Raw genomic sequence first — 17,631 nt, 5'->3', positions numbered from 1 at the left:
AACAACCTGTGACAAGCTCTGATCTCACATGTATCATATGCAACGGAGCGGGTGTGAAGCCCATTTCTATCCCGCGCACAATAGCACTTGAGTTACAAGATGACTCCTCATTTAACGGCAATACATCCGCCAGAATAAAGGACTGCGAACCACCTGTATCACGAAGGATCCTCACCTCGCGTTGGTCACAGACTTTACCCGACATTGACACAAAACCAGAAAATATAAAAGGTTCGAAACACTGTCTGGTTTCTCCTGCTCTGGGCGTGAGACAGTGCTAATCAACCCCACCCCCTTTGGTTTCTGAGCTGGCCTTTTAGTATCTTGCCGATTGCGCACAAATGCATAACAGTCCGCCACCAAATGACCTGGCTTCTTACAATAATTACAATGTCTCTTTTCAGACTGAGGCGAGCGTGGCCGATACGCACGCTCGCCATTTCCCCGAAATGGTAATTCCCGAGAGGGAAACGCACCATTTTTAACACACACAGTATCGTTACGCACCGAAGCATGTTTGTGCGTCAACGCCAATTCATCCGCCAAAACAGCAGCGTCTTGGAGAGTAGACACTTTCTGTTCATTCAGATACAGTTCGGTTCGTTCGGGCATACAGAGTTTAAATTGTTCCATGAGTACTAACTCGCTCATGGCTGCAAGATCCTGCACCTTACTCGCCGCGCACCATCGTTCAAAAAGATTCCTCTGTTCACGGGAAAAATCTGTATTTGTCTGAGAAGGGGATTTTCTGAGCGAGCGAAAAAACGCTGTCTATATGCTTCGGGAACCCACTCATACACACGTAAAACAGCATTCTTCACCCGCTCATAATTTTGACTGTCAGCCATAGTTAATGATGCTACCGCTGCACTGGCTTTGCCAGTGAGCCTGGTCTGAAGTAAAATCACCCACATATCCTCCGGCCAATGCAGAGCCTGTGCAATCCGCTCAAAAGCAGAAAAATAAGCCTCTACCTCTGACTCTCGGAACATGGGCACCAGATTAACGTGCTGGCCGATATTAAAGTGAGCCGGGGAAACCCCAGCTGGAGAGGAGGTACCCCTACTAGCTTCAGCCTCCAACCTCAGCTTCTCTATGGTCAGTTGAAGTTCCCTGTCTTTCTCATCCTTTCTCTCCAGCCTGTCTCTCTCCTCCACTCTCTCCTCTCTATCTCGCACAGCCGCTTTGTCCTCTCTGTCTCGTACAGCTGCTCTCTCTTCCCTGTCTCGCTCCTCCCTGCGCAAAACAAACGCCGACGCAGCCATAATATGTCCTTATGCGTGACTATGATACACAAAAAAAAAGATATATAACGTCCTCATTTAGCCAACCATGACCGTGCGCAATAATAATAGACACATTCAGCTTTTATACCACTTAACCAAAACAATCCAACTGACCACATCTACTACCAATGAAACAATAACAAATGTTCCAAACCACTCAACTAGGAGTCACCTGTGTCACTCTAGCCTATCCCAGCTAAACTACTCCCCTAACGGGATGAAGGCTACACATATCTTCAGTCACTTACCGATTTCATTGCGCGCTCCACCGGAATCACGACTCGTGCCCCCCACCCTCTAGCCAAGCAGGTGACCCCCCCTGTTACCTATGTGGTAGAAAAAAGAGATCTGGTTAAGAGCATACACGAATGGTTAATTATTATACAAAACACAGCATGGATACATAAATACCAATAAACAACAACGCCACTTTACCTGATACCATCAGCCCCTATGTCAAATGTACACAGCAGACCGGCATTGAGCCCCTCATGTCACAAGGACATGAAAGACCGGAAATGAGCCCCCATGTCACATAGTAATGTCAAATGACAATATATAATATAAGCTGGAGCGGGCTGTATGTGAAAACCAGCCCCTCCAGTAGTGCCTTAAGCAAGGTCCCGAGCAGGTAATAAAGTGAACACAAGACGTTGATCCAAATAGTAAATTATATTTATTATGCAGGGTAGGGCTTGAAACCTCCACTGATATTTATAGGCAAAAAAAAGGGAAAAAAACAACCCACAAACATGTAAACAAATAGGGAAAAAGGTAATTGGAGAACAGACAAAGTGAGGTATAGGAGAATACTACTAATATATATATAATACCATATGATATAACATAATATAAGATATAGTATATACTTAGTACCAGAGCAACTCCGATATATATATATATATATATATATATATATATATACTTACTTCCAAGCAGGAAAGCAAATGGCTCTAAGGCCCACAACACAATACATATATATCTGGCTACTGGTAAGTCCACACACACAGTGGCCAACAAAGCACAAGGTATCCACACACAGTGGTCAATCAATGGCAACCTCACAAATCTCTGATCAGTGGCAACTGACAGAGAGAGGCGCCCCGATGTGTGTCATCTCCACTCTATTAACCACCCATCTCCACTGCCTGTTCGAAGGTGCACCAATCAGATGCAACCAATCCAATCAGGGAGATGAGTGGCATCTGTGAATAGAAACAGGCAATTAGGAGATGACACAACACCACACATACCAAACAACACAAATAATATATTACCCTGATGTTACATGGTGTTAAAATATATGGCAATAATGATAATGAACAACCCACGTACGTGACAACCCCCCCCCCCCTTTCCTCCACGCATGATGAAGCATAATGTATACCGATCATATACATTTGAATTTTTTTATATAGCGTGTATGGGAAAGAAACGCCAATCGATAATCTATCATATGCGTTTGGGCCTATAACTAGCGTTTTTGGAATTACAGCAGGTATTACGTAGGTATTAACACAACTATGTATGAATGAAAAAGTATAATGTTCCCACATCCTGAACGATATATAATCGATGTTGAATGGGCCATAGTAATGTCAATATAGCAATACAATTTAGAAAGTTATAGCCCTGCAAAGAAGGTAAACATCTCCATAGGCTTTTAACGGTGGCAGAGAGGGTACAAAGATGGGCACAACCCCCGGCGGTCAATGTGTTAATGACGTCACTGCCGTGGCGGCCTGACCAATAAGCACCCTGCACCCCCTCAACTCCCCCCCTTTCCTCACGAATGGAACATCGTCAAAATGAATGAAATGAAAACAGTAGTCGATTAAATTACTTGGGCGTTGGTCACAAGTTAAGTTGCTATAACTTATAGCTATAACGTTAAGATAAGTATAATTTAACATTCCGTTCTCTCTGCTATTAAGAAAGGAGAGCTATCGCCTGTGTGTGCTTCAACACCTCTCTAAGTACCTGTGATTACGCACAGACAGACCACACCCATGCAGCCCAGCACTAGTCTTTTTGGGACACATACTATCGGACAAATAACAATAGCTAACTCATTTACAAGTTGTATTAAGTTTAGCAAATAAGGGAACATATATAGAATATGTCAAAGCAGTCAAAAAAGCAATATTTCAATTTTTACCTATTTCCGGAATGCCAGACATTTTCGCGATTTCTGAGCAATGTTATTTGCCGCAACAAGTCGGGTTTGGCCACGTCGGGTCACATATTTGCCTCTAGGATGGAACCCAGGTATGTAATTTCATCTTTCCTTGTGACAATATTGTCACCCACTGTAACAGAGAAGCCGTTGGCCTTGCTGAGTTTGTTATTTGATCCAAAGAGAATGGACTCTGTTTTACCCAGGTGTAGTGATAGTTTGTTATCAGCGAGCCAGGTGCAGATTCTGCCGAGTTCAGAGCTGAGGGCTTTTTCAACCTGTAACTTGTCTCTGTCAGAGACCAGCAGTGCTGAGTCGTCCGCAAACAGGAACAAGTTGCAGTCACAAGCTGATGACATGTCATTTGCATAAATGAGGAACAGTAGCGGTCCTAGTATGCTTCCTTGTGGAACACCACAGCTCACTGGGAGGGGGGGGGGGGGGTAGTGTACCGTTTACCTCCACCATCTGTTCTCTCCCCTCCAGGTAGGATTGCATCCAGCTCACTGATGAACTATCAAAACCAATTGCTTTTAGCTTGTCAATCAGAATGGAGTGATTGACAGTGTCAAAAGCCTTTTGGAGGTCCAGCATTTACCTCTTGTTTGATGTGGTCGTTCAAATAGAGAAGGCATGTGTCAGTGGAGTGGGATGTTCTGAAGCCAGATTGGAATTCGTAGATATTTTTTTTCCTGTGAGGTACTTTTAGACCTGTTCGTACACAATTCTTTCCATGACTTTCGAGATGGAGGTAAGAATAGAAACGGTAGTTGCCTGGGTCTAAATTGCTGCCTTTTTGTGCAGGGGGGTCACTCTCGCAATTTTGAAGTCTTTGGGGACGTATCCCTGTTTTATGGAGAGGTTTATTATGTGGGTGATGACTGGGGTGATGGCGGCTGCTGACTCTCTAAGGAATTTGGAGGGGATATTGTCATGGCCAGTGGCCTTGTTAGGTTGGAGGGCGCTCAGTTTTTTGAGTACTTCATCTGTTGTTACCATTTCAAGTTTGAAGTTGTCTTTGCGGACCCCTAGGTTTTTGTAGAAGGCTATGATGTGTTCTACCCCAAACTGCCCTGAGTGGGAGGGTAGTTTATTAACCAGTGTTGTGGCTATGTTTGTAAAGAAAATGTTTAAGTAATTGGCTACATCCAGCTTGTCTGATGAGAGTGTTTTCTGTCTTTATTATGTTTGCAAATCTGGTTTTTAGTTTTTTGCTGCAGCCTAGTTGGTTGTTGAGTAAGTTTTCCTCAGTTTTGTCATTAATAAATTTTTTTTGTTGCATATTTGATCATGGTGTTTACATCGTTTCTTCTTTGCTGTTTGAGTTCAACCACGTGGGCTTGGCGATCACTGTTTGAGCTTTTGTCAAGCTTTGACTGACTTTTATGAACGTTTGCTCTAAACCTCTTTCACCCGACGGGACCGGTACCGGTCCCGAAATGACATCTGGTCATAAATCAATATTTTTTAGACTGTTGTATAAAAGTTGCGATTTTAATTTCAAACGTATTCAAGTATTAACATCATAAACATGTCACAACAGCATGTAGAATGTATATTATCATCAATACGTTAGTTTAGCAATAGGTTAAAAGTGTCATTAGATAGATTTAACTTTTCGATTTGGTCAAGTCTATTCTGAGAGGGGGCGACCATTTTGAACATTTTAAACCATGGTAATTGTAGGCTTTTTGCTGCCATTTTGTAATAGACATCTCTAGCTGTCGATCAGCGTTGGAATTTTTCAAAGCGACACTTCCTGTACATTTCTAAGGGGTTCAAGGTTCAAAGTTCTGTATGGATTGTTTCAATAACTGTTAATATTTGGGATAATTCTACCACAAAAGGTAACGTTTTTGACAAATATTGAAACGCAGTTCGTTTCTCCTAACTATTGTTAGCATGTAGCAACAATTAGATCTGAAATTAGTTTCAAAATGGTTGCACTGTGGTGAAAATAAAAAAGTACAGTAGATTACAGTAGATTTCATTATCTGTTCTTATGCACGCCTGGTGATACTAAATCCAAATTGAACTCGGGCATTTGAAAGATAATATATGTATATATAAATGTGCAAATTGGCTATAATAAGGTAATTTATAAGCCTCCTATTCTATATTCTATAATAATATTTCAAATTGCATTGGTCCGGATGGGAGAATTCAGTACTGTATCTACAGAACCTTCTGTTTAATCATCTTCCCTTTATTAATTTCCTTCGATTTCTTTTGTACACATGATCTCAAGAAGGTACTGAACTTCTAATGTTTGGTCATTATTAGCATGGTGTTATTCACTGTCAAAAATTCAAAGAAAAATCATAATTCATATTCTCCTTTGTTTCATCACAATTTAAGCAAGCCTAGTAATAGACACAATATTTCTGACACTGTGAATACATTCCCTGAGGTCCATAGATGTCCCTAGATACCAAGAATATGCAAATGGTCCTTGTAGAAGTGAAGCAATATTCCATTTACCTAGGTATATATTTTAGGCGGATTTTCAGAAAATATTCCACGGGTGGAACAGGTTAAAAAAGAAAAAACACTGTTCATCTGCTTTTTACCATAACGTTATAGAGCAAGGATAAGGCGAGACCAATGTAGTACTTTGGCATAGACACAGCTATGCTTTGATTGATAGGCTCATATAAATACCCTGTATTGCATGGCAAATTGCAGGCTACTTAGGTACAGTATACCATGGACTCTACAGGAAGAATCAACAGCCATATTGAGTGCTTCTACTCAGTGCCCTTATTGTGTGTGCAGCCCGGTGACATATCAGTGAAAGGCTGACTGAAGGTTGGTAGTGCCAAAGGCAGGCTGGGTAAAGTCCAGATCTACCTCTATCATATCGCTGTTAGGAGTGAGAGGAATCCCTTTTCAATTTCCCTTCCTTTTGGTCACCTTTTTGTCTAAACTGGTTTTCATTGAGAGAAATTAAATGGTATCACTTGATAACTGAGTGCACATGTGTCCGCTGGGGGCCAGAACTAAGCACCTCCATGAAGGAGTGGGAACGAGGTGTTCCCAGACGGAGTGAGAAGCTTGTGACACCGACAGAACGACAGTGTGGGAAGAAGAGGTGGAAACTCTGACCATGAGCTAAGAAGCTACTTACACCCATGGACTTCTACTTAGGGCCCTTTCTCACTCACCATTCGGGGTCGAATCAGCGCCGGGTCGCACCAGAAAAGGGTGTGTCCGTCTAAGCGAGAACGCTCCCCCCCCGTCCCCGTCCCCCGCTGATTCGTCCCCGGGGGCGCTGAACCTGGACCGGTGAAATAGGTGGTCTCGGGTGCGCGCTAGTGGGAGCGGGGGGCGTGACACACACAACGTCGTTACTGTAATGCTTTCATGCTTGCTTGAATTTTGGGCAGATAAAACCACACAGCAACAACTGGACAATACCCACAAAAACGATATTTATGGGCAATTTGCGAGTTCAGACCTCAACCAAAACAAGCATGTTGAGCCTCACAGCTCAGTGGATGAAAACATGAAGCCACGTTACACAAAGCACACTTCCCTGGCTCGCATTAGGCCTGGCAATTTTGTTTGCCATTGCTATGTCTATACATTGGTTTCTTGTTCGAATGCATTTATTTCTATTAGACCAGTGGTACCCAACCAGTCGGCCGTGGTCGACCAGTAGATCAATGACATGCAATATAATTGCCACGAGCGATGGGATAATGTTAGCTGCTGAACAGGCTAAGCTAACTAGCGTTAGCCGTTAGCTTAGCGTTAGCGTTTGCCATTGCTATGTCTACTATACTTTCTTGTTCGAATGCATTTATTTCTATAGACCAGTGGTGCCCAACCAGTCGGCCGTGATTGACCGCTAGATTAATGACATTCAATATAATTGCCACGAGCAATGGGATAATGTTAGCTGCTGAACAGGCTAAGCTAACTAGCGTTAGCCGTTAGCTTAGCGTTAGCCCTGGAAAACGCTCAAAAGCGGACTCTACAACACCAGTTCCATTCGTGAGAAAAGGGGGTGGGTTATATTGACAAGGCTTGACAACAGAGGTTCAAATATAACTTCATATTTATTGGTTATTTGTTTATTTTATATCAGCATCCAGTCTCCACCGCCGTGTTAACACTTCCTGTGTTTACATTTTAGAGCGTGACATCATCGCCTACGGCAAGCGTACACGCTCAAAACGCAAACCATAAACAGAACCCGGAGCGAACCAAGACTGAAGTGTGTACACAAACTAGAGGGGGGAGAGGGGGGGGGGGGGGTTCGCACCCAAAGACGGAACGAGACGGTACGGAGCTGATTCGACCCCGATGGTGAGTGAGAAAGCACCCTTAATGTGAACTACCATGGACTTCTACTTAATGTGAACACCCATGGACTTCTACTTAGTGTGAACACCCATGGACTTCTACTTAGTGTGAACTACCATGGACTTCTACTTAATGTGAACTACCATGGACTTCTACTTAATGTGAACACCCATGGACTTATGTTGGATTAGGCCGGGAACCAGTGTTAGTGTTGTCACCGGACCAACAGAACTATAAACAAAGCCTGAACTTACTATCGTATCAACCGCTGCCCAGGAGGGTCCAGACCGCACTCGCCCAAAGCTGGAGACCTTGTGTGCAGATTCCGGTAAACAAATCCATTTGTTATTTCTCTGTGTATTGAAAACCAGACCATTTGTTCTGTTTCCTCGTCTTTTCCTCAATATTCAAACTGCATAACCCTAGGTTGCTCTAGTTCACAACATCACCCTCATCACACCATCATTTAGGGTTTAGGTGGCTTAAATCTCGAATGCAAACTGCTGCACGTACTGTATATCCTAGATCCTGGATACTGTGTGTGTTTGAATTTGTGAGCGTGTGTGTGTGTGTGTGTGGGCCTGTCAGCTTTCCAGGTCGACATCCATGGAAGTACCTTCTCCTGATGGAACATGTAAGTGTCAGGGTAAGATAATAGAACATGTAAGTGTCAGGGTTAGATAATAGAACATGTAAGTGTCAGGGTAAGATAATAGAACATATACAGTAAGTGTCTAGGGTTAGATACTAGAACATTAGATAATAGAACATGTACGTGTCAGAGTTAGATACTAGAACATTAAATAATAGAACATGTACGTGTCAGGGTTAGATACTAGAACATGTACAGTAAGTGTCAGGGTTAGATAATAGAACATGTAAGTGTCAGGGTTAGTTCACCAAGTTCTCATCTATTTATCACTATGTGCCCAAAAAAACTCTGCACTTGAGAGCGAACACCAAAGAAAAAGTCCAACACAATGCGATATCACTGGAACCATTATGTACACCTTCTGGCCGGGGATCGAATCCTGTCAGAATCTCCTATTTCCACTCTACTCTGTCTCCCTTTTCACCTCTTCTCCTTTGAATAGACCTCTCACATATCTATCACATGTCTCATATTTCCGGCTTCTCATGTCTTTCTGGAATCTCCTGCAGCTATAGGAAAATGTATGGACTATCAATAGATGGCTGCTAGCGTTGTCTGTGGTACATTGCAGGCTCGGCTCCTCTATGTCTCTGTTCTAATATTGATTTATTAAAAAAAAAAAATGGAACAATCGCTAGCCAAAACTAGCTTAGCATTGCAGATCACGTCACCTAACCTCACCATGAAATTGCAACATCCGGTGTAGCTACCAGCCAGTGATATTTGGTACAGCGTCATACATGCCTATGGCGTTGCTATCATATCCAATCTGGTACCTATACCGGTTGTTTAGCAATGTGGCTCTTAAAATTAGACTAGGTAACAAAACATATAATCCTCCTGCAAAACTGCATTTTATCTCTCACCCCACATGCAAAACACTGGGGCTTGTCAAAATGCAACGCATGAGGTCTATAAACAGTCCAGCATTCAAGTACAGTCAGACTGGCCTTGACTCTGTGGCTCCAAGTTGGTGATGATGTACAATTGTACTCATAATTAATCAATAATTAATTCAGATGTATTCATAATGTATTTAAGTAGGTGGAAGAGAGTATGATTTGTGTATGGTGTTGTCTGGCCAACGATCAGGTGATGGTGCATTGGCATCAACAGGTAAGTGGAGCACACACACACACACACACACACACACACACACACACACACACACACACACACACACACACACACACACACACACACACACACACACACACACAATCCAAAATGATAGATCACACATACAGTAGATTGGATTAAAGAGGAGATGAAGCATTGAACAATGTGATCCTAGTTTGTTTGTTGTGTACCTTGTGTAAAACAGGGTCCTATAATCAAATGTGAAATCCTGCTTATTTGTCTGAAAAACCAAATATAATCCCTGTTTTCCCCATGGGCGCTGCCATTTTGTTGCTGACGTCACGATGTTGGTTTGGTCTGGCTCCTGCTGGTTAGCTGCCTAGTAAACATGGAGTGTCAGTAAATGCAACATTGCCTACCAAACAACGGGACCGCGGTGGTTCTTTTTGTATTGCTCCTGGCTGTTCAAACAAATTTTACCGTGTGAAAGAGAGGAAAGTTGGTTCATTTCCACAAACTACCAGTGACCCTGATGTAAACAAGACGAAAGTCTTTCTCTGGTCTGCATCCCCTTAACAATTGTGTTAATTGAGCTGTACTGTATTGTACCCATTCTGCAATCTGTTAATAAAGTTTTCAATCAATCAATCAATCAATCAAATCAATCAATCAATCAATCACCTGGCTACCTAGCTCCAGTTCAACCACCGTCGCGGGGCATTTAGCTACCTGGCTACCTAGCTCCAGTTCAACCACCGTCGCGGGGCATTTAGCTACCTGGCTACCTAGCTACATGCAGCATTTAGCGAGCTGGGTTAGCCGGCTAGTTGGCTTTGAATCCCGGCTGCGGCTAGGTAGCCAGGTAGCTAAATGCCCCGCGACGGTGGTTGAACTGGAGCTAGGTAGCCAGGTAGCTAAATGCCCCGCGACGGTGGTTGAACTGGAGCTAGGTAGCCAGGTAGCTAAATGCCCCACGACGGTGGTTGAACAACACTGTTTTTTTCACTGGTAGTTTGTGGCACAGTGGGGGAGATTATGCTCTCACCAGAGGAGCTACAGTAGATCTTAGATCTAAGGATCTGTAATCCATTAATGAATTATTATTGACTCTTGTTTAGAATCACAGAACTAGGCGAGTTCATGTCAATGGAATATCTTGCCATTGAACTAAAAACAGAATCAACTATTATTGTCACAATATACCGCCCGCCTAGACACTCACCAATATTTATACAGGAGCTCTCTGAACTGATCTCACTATGTGTTACCGGATATGATAAGGTGATCCTAAATGGAGACTTGAACATCCATTTTAATAAGAAAACAGACTCCAAAACTATAGAACTAAAAAATCTACTGGATAGCTTTGACCTAATACAGCATATAACAAATGCAACTCACAGGCTTGGGAATACACTAGACTTAGTTATAACAACAACTGGGCTAAGCATAACAAATATCTCAATAACTGAATGACCTCTCTCCGACCATCACTGTATATTTTTTGATACTCAAATAACCCTTACTAAAACAAAAAAATAAATCATAGTTAAAAAGAGGCTCCTAAACGACAAAGCTGAATCAAAGTTCATTGATCTTATCAGACTACATGAACCACACAATCATGACAGCTCTCTAAATGAAATGGTAGAAAATCTCAATGATGCAATGTCATCTATATTAAATTCTGTCGCCCCATTAAAAACGAAAAAGAAGAAAACTAGAACCTCGCCCTGGTTAAACTATAATACGGTCAACAAAGAAAAAAGGAAATGTCGTGCAGCAGAGCGAAAATGGAGAAAAACAAAAACCACCATATGCTGTGATATATACAAAGATGCTTTAACTGCTTATAATAAAACCATCCGCTTAGCAAGGAAAGATTACTTCTCTAAAATCATTACAGAAAATGCTGGAAACTCCAGAATCCTTTTTTCCACTATTAATGTACTACTCAACACTGCCCCTACACCTCCTCAGTCATCAACGGTTAAGTGGGAAGAACTTGCACTATTCTTTAACAACAAAATAACCTTGATCAGGGCCAGCATTACTCATGATGGAAATAAAGCTGATTGCGGCAAACCGCGCAATGTAACCATGAGAAGTTTCACATGCATCACATTAGATGTACTCTGCAAAACTGTCTCAGAATGTAACTCCTCCACCTCAGACATTGACCCTATACCTACAGCTTTCTTCAAACGGGTATTTAATAGTGTTTCAAGCCCTGTGCTAGATATCATAAACACTTCCCTTAGGACTGGTATTTTCCCGGATGCCTTTAAAACAGCAGTTGTAAAGCCATTACTAAAAAAAACTAACTTGGATAGTAATGAAATGGCACATTATCGTCCAATATCCAACCTACCATTCATTAGTAAAGTACTTGAAAAGATAGTTTCAGTTCAAATAAATTCCTTTCTTGAAGAAAACAACATCTTAGAAGAATTTCAGTCAGGATTCAGAAAATATCATAGCACTGAAACTGCCCTCACCAAAATAATCAGTGACCTCAGACTAAACTCTGACGAGAATAAGATCTCCATCCTTATCCTGTTAGATCTCAGTGCAGCATTTGATACAATCGATCACGATATTCTAATCGATCGTCTTGAAAACCATGTCGGTTTCTCAGAACATGTGCTGGGCTGGTTTAAAACATACATCAGAGGGAGGAAATTCTATGTTAAACTAGGAGATCACATGTCTGATATATACGACAACAACTATGGAGTTGCACAAGGGAGTTGCTTAGGTCCTTTACTCTTCTCCCTTTACATGTTACCGCTGGGTGATATCATCAGAGAACATAATGTAGATTTCCATAGCTATGCGGATGATACACAACTGTACATATCTGCTGAACCAAATGATACAGCGATTAGCTCCATTACAGACTGCTTACTGGCAATAAATAAATGGATGAGTAAGAGCTTCCGGAAACTAAACAAGAACAAAACTGAAATTCTAATTATCGGCTCCAAAACTAAAAAAGAAACATTAATAAAGAACCTGGGGGGACTAACCCCTTGGATCAAATCTGAGGTCACTAGTCTTGGGGTTATCATAGATTCAGAACTGAACTTCAATTCTCATATTAGCAAAGTGACGAAAACATCATTCTTCCATCTCAGAAATATAGCAAAAGTACGACCATTTATTAATCAGAACGATGCTGAGAAGCTAATTCATGCATTCATATCTAGCCGGTTAGACTACTGTAATGCACTTTTCACAGGTCTCCCTAAGAAAACCACAGAGAGGCTTCAGCTAATCCAAAACTCTGCAGCCCGACTGCTAACTAGAACCAAAAGGAGAGAGCACATTAGTCCAGTCTTAGCTGCTTTACACTGGCTTCCTGTAACATTTAGAATTGACTTTAAGGTCCTTCTCCTTACATACAAAGCTCTAAATGGACAGGGACCTAGCTACATCGCCAACACTCTAATAAATTACACACCAGCAAGAACACTGCGATCATCAGCTGCTGGACTACTAGAGGCTCCCAGAAGCAGTCAAAAGAGGATCGGTAATGCAGCCTTTATCAACTATGCCCCAAAACTATGGAACAAACTACCCCAAAACATCAGGGAAGCCAACTCGCTAGACATCTTTAAAAGACAGCTTAAAAAATCTCTTTGCTCAGGCATTTCACTGATAGATATCTGCTACCACCTAGTGGCAAGAGGAAACATTAGGGATATCCTGACACAACTTGTATTTACCTGCACTATTCTTACCCTGCCTACTCTTATACACGGCCTATCAAATTCATGTGTCGGTTATTGCACTTTTTACTTCTTACTGATGACTATTTTTAAACTGAATCATTTTAAACTATTTTTATTATTTGCTAGATCCAAATGTGAAACACTGTGATTATTTGTATTACTGAATAGAGAGCCTATTAGGATGCTAGATCCTAATGTGAAACACTGTAATTTGCCATACCTTGCTATGCTCGCTCATGCCTGTATTTTTTATGTCCGTTCTATTTTATAAATTTTTTACTATTTTTAAACTGAATCATTTTAAACTATTTTTACTATTTGTGTTACTGAAAACTGTAAGCGGAGAGCCTATTGGGATGCTAGATCCTAATGTGAAACACTGTGATTCTACCTGTCTATCTTTTTATACTCGCTTATGCCTGTATTTTTTACTGTTGTGAAGCACTTTGAACTGCAACCTCTGTATGAAAAGTGCTATACAAATAAAGTTATTATTATTATTATTATTATTATTATTATTATTATTATTATTATTATTATTATTATTATTATTATTATTATTGAATAATGTCAACATGGGGATTGTAATGTATATTCATTAATATTTCACTGAAGGATTACATATCCTTGGATCTAAGATCTAGCTCCTCTGGTGACAGCATAATCTCCCCCACTGTGCCAATGGGTCGAGTGACCAACCCAGAAATACTCTGACCTGATGACCTGTGTGACATGTGTGACCTAATGTTCATGCATGGCTCTCTCTCGTCCTCCGGCCACAGGCCAGTGAAACCAGATTCATCAGACTACCATATAAGACCAAGCCTGATCATCTATTTATTAACCAGTGGCTCGCTAAATTTGGAACCCACATAGTATTTAAGCCATGATTGTGTCATCATTCTGGAGCCTCTCAGCCCCCTGGAGGGCTGTGGTCTCCAGGACTGTTCCTCTGTGTGTTCCTGTGTCAATAAATACCATCGATTGACTTCATATTCGTCTCCTGGCTCATCATATCAATCCAAAGAACTCAGTTTTATACTAACAGAAATGAACCAACTTTCCTCTCTTTCACACGGTAAAATTAGTTTGAACAGCCAGGAGCAATACAAAAAGAACCACGCGGTCCTGTTGTTTGGTAGGCAACGTTGCATTTAGGCAGCTAACCAGCAGGAGCCAGACCAAACCAACACCGTGACGTCACCAAACAAAATGGCGGCGCCCATGTTGATAAATGCTTCAAAAAAAGACATAACAAATAGTTTTTTCTTAGAAACTGCTTATTTTTATAACGTGATTTTTTTCTGTGGCTTATCTAAATACTAATTTGATGCTATGACTATGTTTATATCGCTATGCTTCATCTCCCCTTTAAAATAATAACAGTAGGTTTCCTTCTTGAGCACATCTTATATGGGTACAACATAAAGCATCTACACCACACTGAATGGCTATCTATTACAATGGAGATCTACGTAACAAAACCTTGCTAGCTGCTTGGCCCTTCTCCTTGACAGGCCAGCAGTCCCCAGGCCTTTAGCTGTAAGTCTGTGTTGAAGGCTAACAAATATTAAGACTGTTAGCCTACAGTCATAGCCAAGGCGCCCAGACAGCAGACACCCAAACACATACCGAACAAACACAGTTCTCACGCTCCTAGCTGACTCCACTCTCTCACTCCTTCCCACCCACCCTTTATCTCTCTATCTCTCTCTCTCCCTCTATCTCCCTCTCTCTCTCTCTCTCTCTCCGTCTGCCTCTGGATGGTCTCTGGTCCTTCCCTGCATCCCGCCACAGTTGAACAGATTGTGTCTGTATTCCACGCTGCTTCCAAACAAAGGGCATGGGACCATTTCTCCAAAGCTCAGCGCAAGAACCTGGACATGTGGCGCAAGCAAGCCGAGGTTGGTGCCCTGTCTTCTGATTCTGTTATTCACTTGAATCACTGTAACCAGACTTTATTACCGGTACTGTGTATGTCAGCACACTCATCACCCAACTGCTGTCCTCATTCTCTCTCTAGCACAGTATTGATATTGGGAGTCTGAACAGTTCATTTCTGAGCTACAATATAATGAACAAGGCAAAACAATAATGTGAGACTGGCCAATTAGGGTGATTGTTTCAATACATGCTAAGCTAGTTCGACCGATGCCAGGCTACAGGCCCCTGGTCAGTCCAGCCACAAAGTAAGAGCTCCAGTCAGATCCGGGTTTAGGCCTTCCTCCTTCCTCTCTCTCTTTCCCTTCTGGGAAGGGATACAAGCTGCTGGGTCACTCAGGGTGCCGAGGATCAGGTAACTCTATATACTTTTCTCCTTGCATCAATTCAACACTATTCTGAACTCTCATTCCTTATTGAATCCTGTGTGCAATAGCAAATGGCAGACTGAATTTCCCAGCTTTGTTTGGGTGGTAACTTGCGTTTGTCCATCTGGAGTTTTTACTCCTGTATGCAAAGGGCTTGGGGCTATTGTTAAGTGCGCATGTTTGTGATAATTCACACGTTTCCTGTATGATTTGTCTCAACCTTGGTGGATAAGTGGACAGTCAGCCAATGCATTGCATTTCTGTTTTGTTTTTTTCAACGCTGCAGATCATGTTTTAATTCTGCCATTGGTCTCCTTAGTCTACTGGCTGCAGGGCAGGTTTACCGGTCGACATGTGCTGTAGCATGGTTGTAGCGTCTCTCAGTTTTCTCATTATTAGGTTGTGTTTGATTAATGCCACATTAATTAGCATGAAGATGTGTTGTATTTAATGGATATATATATATATATATATATAAATTACATCCTACCCTTCATCTGTACCTTCACTGATATACAATTAACATATATTAGAGCTGGGCCGTTAACGGGTGCTGCGTTAACGCGATACTAGTATCACGCGATAATATAATTAACGCATTAATCTAAAAAAATATATATATATATATATATATTTATTTTTTTACATTTTTTTTTTTTTACATTTATTTACCCAGGGTAGGTTCGCTGAGCACAGATGCTCTTTTTCAGGAACGCCCTGCCTCACATTCACACAGTTTCATTCACACCTGGGAGCTGCCCAGTACAACCACAGTTGACACCATTGGCCACTGAGCAACTCCATAGTTCAAGTTTGAAATGCTTCTTTCTGTTTTGCTCCTGAGAGTGTGCTAGATACTGTACTGTACTGGTAATATTATTTATTTGTGTTAACTTCTGAATAAAACAACTTATTAAACACAAGTACATCTTATTGAACATTATTTTGATATTTCATTACCAATTATCATAGCAAAACAGCTTTTTCAAACAGTCTGTAATGCATTTTGGAAACGGGAGATGGGCTCATGGTGTAATGGGCCACCTGGCCTGAGAAACATAAGGAGGAAAGAAAAAGTAAGGACTTACTTCTGGTCATTATTTGGGTAGAACACACATATTTTGAATGCCTTCGGCATTTTTTTCTTTTTCTTTTAGCCATTTTTAGCCAAATCCAGGATTGCAGATAGATTAATCTAGATTAAAAGAATTAATCTATGCCCACCTCTAATATATATATATATACATGTAACGGATGGTACCACGAGGCCCAGTCACGATGGACTTCAGATGTTGTGAAGTGACTGTGGCGAGTATAGCGGTGCTATGGGTTAAATGCACTATCTCCCTTAAAAGACACATAGACATGTTGCAAAGCAGTGAGTTCACCTCTTGGTATAGATGTCTGTGCTGTAGCCCACGGTGCGGCAGACCGCGGGTTCAAAACTCCCCCGGGGCATTGAAGTTTAAGGTGACGATATGATTACCGTTACACACAGTCCATTTGCGGTGAGAGGAGGAGGGACAGCAGAGAAAGACACACAGAGAGGAAGGGTTGTGGGACAGCGATAGAGATACACAAGAGACACTTTCTATCTCGGGTCCGAGACAGGTACAAACAGAGACAGAATGGATTAAAATCATGGATTTAAAATGTCCAAATGTTAACAAGCTCTTGATTTCTAATTTAACCCATGATAAATACCAGCTCTACCAGTGATTATAAAAGAGCAGTAGAGCAGACTGGCAAGTGGGGGAATCGCTGCTGGTGTGAACAACAAGGCGTACTGCTCACATAAAAAATTACGATCGTGGCGCTTCAGCCCGGGTCTGTTCCCGGAGTTATCGTCCCAGGAGTAGGGGTGTAACAATGCATCGATGCATCGCAATCGAATCGCATCTAATCTAACCGAATCGTGGTCAAATGAAGATATTTCATGATGCATTGAATCCTTGCCTGAAGAATTGTAATCGAATCGAATCGTTGTGGGGTTGAATTAGCGTGGCCAAACGTCCCGATTTGTGCGGGACAGTCCCGCATGTCAGCCTTCTGTCCCGCATGCCGCAAGAGAAGAACATTGTCCCGC

General features: G+C 41.7%; 1 protein-coding gene across 1 annotated transcript in view; it reads left to right on the top strand.

The window, feature by feature from the left end:
- Window positions 1–17,631, top strand: part of LOC311242959 (ecto-NOX disulfide-thiol exchanger 2-like) — a gene marked incomplete at both ends in the record, with an annotated part of 492,204 nt that overhangs the window by 411,734 nt on the left and 62,839 nt on the right. Inside the window, one exon of the mRNA XM_084332023.1 lies at window positions 15,034–15,140. Coding sequence (XP_084188149.1) covers window positions 15,034–15,140 — 107 coding nt within the window. The remainder of the gene's footprint in view (window positions 1–15,033; window positions 15,141–17,631) is intronic.

The sequence above is a fragment of the Notolepis coatsorum genome, assembly GCF_963971535.1.
Source record: "Notolepis coatsorum genome assembly, chromosome: 16".
Lineage (NCBI taxonomy): Eukaryota > Metazoa > Chordata > Actinopteri > Aulopiformes > Paralepididae > Notolepis > Notolepis coatsorum.
Note: the sequence above shows the minus strand (reverse complement) of the source record. Positions and strands in the feature narration are given on the sequence as shown.